Source organism: Corapipo altera, unplaced genomic scaffold, assembly GCF_003945725.1.
Source record: "Corapipo altera isolate COAL_440 unplaced genomic scaffold, ASM394572v1 60236, whole genome shotgun sequence".
Classification (NCBI taxonomy): domain Eukaryota; kingdom Metazoa; phylum Chordata; class Aves; order Passeriformes; family Pipridae; genus Corapipo; species Corapipo altera.
This window is the reverse complement of record NW_020887878.1, coordinates 1-2,423: the sequence shown is the minus strand read 5'-3', so window position 1 is coordinate 2,423 and position 2,423 is coordinate 1. Positions and strand designations below refer to the sequence as shown.

Here is a 2,423-nt window from a genome sequence, read left to right as displayed (position 1 = left end):
CTGTACCTGGAAGGTGACAGTCTGACCCAGAGGGATCTTGGTTTCCTCCCAGTCGTGCCCTGAGGGTTGGACTGGGCATGCTGGGAGTGGCACCAGTAAGGCTGATGCCTGGGCAGGTGCTTCATGCCCTTGGAGGTGTCCCCTCAGCCATGACACTGGGGTGCAGAGGCTGTAGCACAGCAATGGGCTGAGATGTCCCACTGTTCTGTCCCCATCCTTGTCCCTCCACATCCCCTGAGGTTCCCTTCCCTTCCCTCTCAGGTATGCCTTCACCGTCATGGCCAACATCACTGTGTACGGCCTGACCTGGCTCCTGCTCAACTTCCAGACAGACCAGCCCGACCACATGGAGCACCTGGGCCCCCAGGATGTCCCTGTGTTTCGGGTGAGTGGCAGGGAACAGTCCCTGGGGTTCCCTCTTCCCACTGCTCAGCTGGGGAGGTGCTGCCGGGGGCGAGAGGGCAGTGCCCTCACCTCCCTGACTGCGCTGGGCAAGGGCCACACCGAGCCCTCCCTGGGCTTTTGGGAACCCCTCCTTACTCTCCAGACTGCTGGGGGGCTGATGATGGGCCACCTCCCCTGCTGTGCTCACCCCTTCTGCTTCACCAGAACCTGGCCCTCATCGTGGTGGGGCTGGGGGCTGTGTCCTCCCTCATCTTCCACCTGGGCACCAAGGAGAAGCCGTACCCACTGGGTGTGCTGCCTGACCTGGAGGAGACCACCCCCCTGCTGCACAAGGAGCCCCCGAGCCCCCCACGCCCGCTGCTGCTCTGGAAGGACTGGCTGCTGGAGCCCTCCTTCTACCAGGTACAGCTGGGCAGGGCTCACCTGGCCCAGGGGGCTGCCTGCCTGGGCACTGGGGATGTGGAGGGTGGGGCTGTACTGGGCACCCGACCTGTCAGAGGGGCTGTGCCCTTCTGGGTGGGCACAGTTCTGTGACAGGTGGGCAGGGAAGGTGCCTCCCCACGGGTGAGTGGGGCTGTCCTGTCCCTGTCCCCTCACAGGTGGCAGTGCTCTACATGTCCACCCGCCTCATTGTCAACCTGTCCCAGACCTACATCGCCATGTACTTGACCAACTCACTGATGCTCTCCAAGGTGGGCACAGGGCAGGTCCGAGGGCACCTGGGCAGGGTCCTGGTGCCCAGAGATCATCTCCTCCCTGTCCCTTGCAGAAATACATCGCCACCATCCCCCTGGTCATGTATGTCAGTGGGTTCCTCTCCTCCTTCCTCATGAAGCCTGTGAACAAGTGGATCGGTCGGAATGTGAGTCTGGAGGCACTGGAGAGGTTGGAGTTAGACCCCACCAGGGGCCAGATCCTGGCTGCGGGCAGAGCATCCAGCACCTCTGAGCTGGAGAGCAGGGACCCCTCATGTACCCTCTGCCAGCAACCCCCCACTGCACTGTGGGTCCTGCTGGGACTGGGGGTGGTGGGCAGGTGTGGGGATGAGGGCCTGTCCTGCACATCCTGGGGCTGGGGAAGGCGGTGCTGGTCCACAGCCACCCTGTGCTGTGCAGCCCTGACCAGGCTGGAGAGCCCTGAGGTGCCTGAGGTGGGCAGAGGGCGGTCTGGCTGCACCACCCTGGCTGGGCACAGGGGCAGCAGGAGGGAGCTGCCCCCCCCAGTGTGTCCCCTCCACGCTGCTGGTTGCCAGTGGAGTGTCCCCTGAACTCATGGACACCCTGCCCACAGCTCTCCCCAGGACTGTGGCTCTCTGGCTGCAGAACAGTCCAGACCATGGCAAGGTGGTGCTCTTGGGGGCTCCTTGTTTAAATCCAGCTGGGACAGAGCCAGGGCTGTCCCTCGTGGGTCCTGGGTACTGCTGGCCCCTGTGCCCTCTCTGCTTGCCCCTGGTGCCAAACTGGTGTCTGAACTCCCCCTTGTCCTTCTGCCCCTCCCTGTCCCAGCTGACCTACTTCGTGGGCATCCTGGTGGTCCTGGCCTTCGCCTCCTGGGTGGCCCTGGCCACGCCGACGGGAGCTGAGGTCTACGGAGCGGCCGTGCTGCTGGGGGCTGGCTCTGCCACCATCCTGGTCACCTCCCTGTCCATGACAGCAGATCTCATCGGCACCAACACGGTAGGGCCGCTCCTGCGGGGGATGGACCGGGGATGGCAGCAGTGAGCCTGTGCTGGGCTGTGCTGCAGTGTGGGCTCTGCCCATGAGAGGGCACAAGGCTCCGGCTGCGCGGGGTTGTGTGGCACAGCTCAGCTCAGCACGGCACCCGCTGAGGTTCCCTCTCCTCCTGCAGCACAGCAGCGCGTTTGTCTATGGTGCCATGAGCTTCACGGACAAGATGGCCAATGGCCTGGCTGTGATGTTGATCCAGAACCTGCACCCCTGCCCGTGAGTGTCTCTGTGGGGCAGGGACACCCCCCCCATTGCCTGGGGGCCAGGAGCAAATATCCCAGGGTTGGAGCA

General features: G+C 64.2%; 1 protein-coding gene across 1 annotated transcript; it reads left to right on the top strand.

Annotated features, from left to right (window-relative positions):
• The first annotated feature begins 260 nt into the window (after positions 1–260).
• LOC113941783 (major facilitator superfamily domain-containing protein 12-like) lies at positions 261–2,363 on the top strand. The gene is made up of 6 exons (XM_027632926.1): positions 261–385; positions 610–807; positions 1,005–1,097; positions 1,175–1,267; positions 1,911–2,081; positions 2,254–2,363. The coding sequence occupies exons 1-6, from the start codon at positions 278–280 to the stop codon at positions 2,350–2,352; spliced, it is 762 nt and encodes a 253-aa protein (XP_027488727.1). The 5' UTR covers positions 261–277; the 3' UTR covers positions 2,353–2,363.
• Positions 2,364–2,423: the final 60 nt, after the last annotated feature.

What these genes read in the sequence shown, in the direction of transcription:
- LOC113941783 (XM_027632926.1), top strand. Translation starts at nt 278, where the DNA reads ATGGCCAACATCACTGTGTACGGCCTGACCTGGCTCCTGCTCAACTTC. An exon ending in TGGAGCCCTCCTTCTACCAG is followed by an intron (nt 808 to 1,004) that starts GTACAGCTGGGC and finishes GTCCCCTCACAG; the next exon opens with GTGGCAGTGCTCTACATGTC. An exon ending in ACTCACTGATGCTCTCCAAG is followed by an intron (nt 1,098 to 1,174) that starts GTGGGCACAGGG and finishes TGTCCCTTGCAG; the next exon opens with AAATACATCGCCACCATCCC.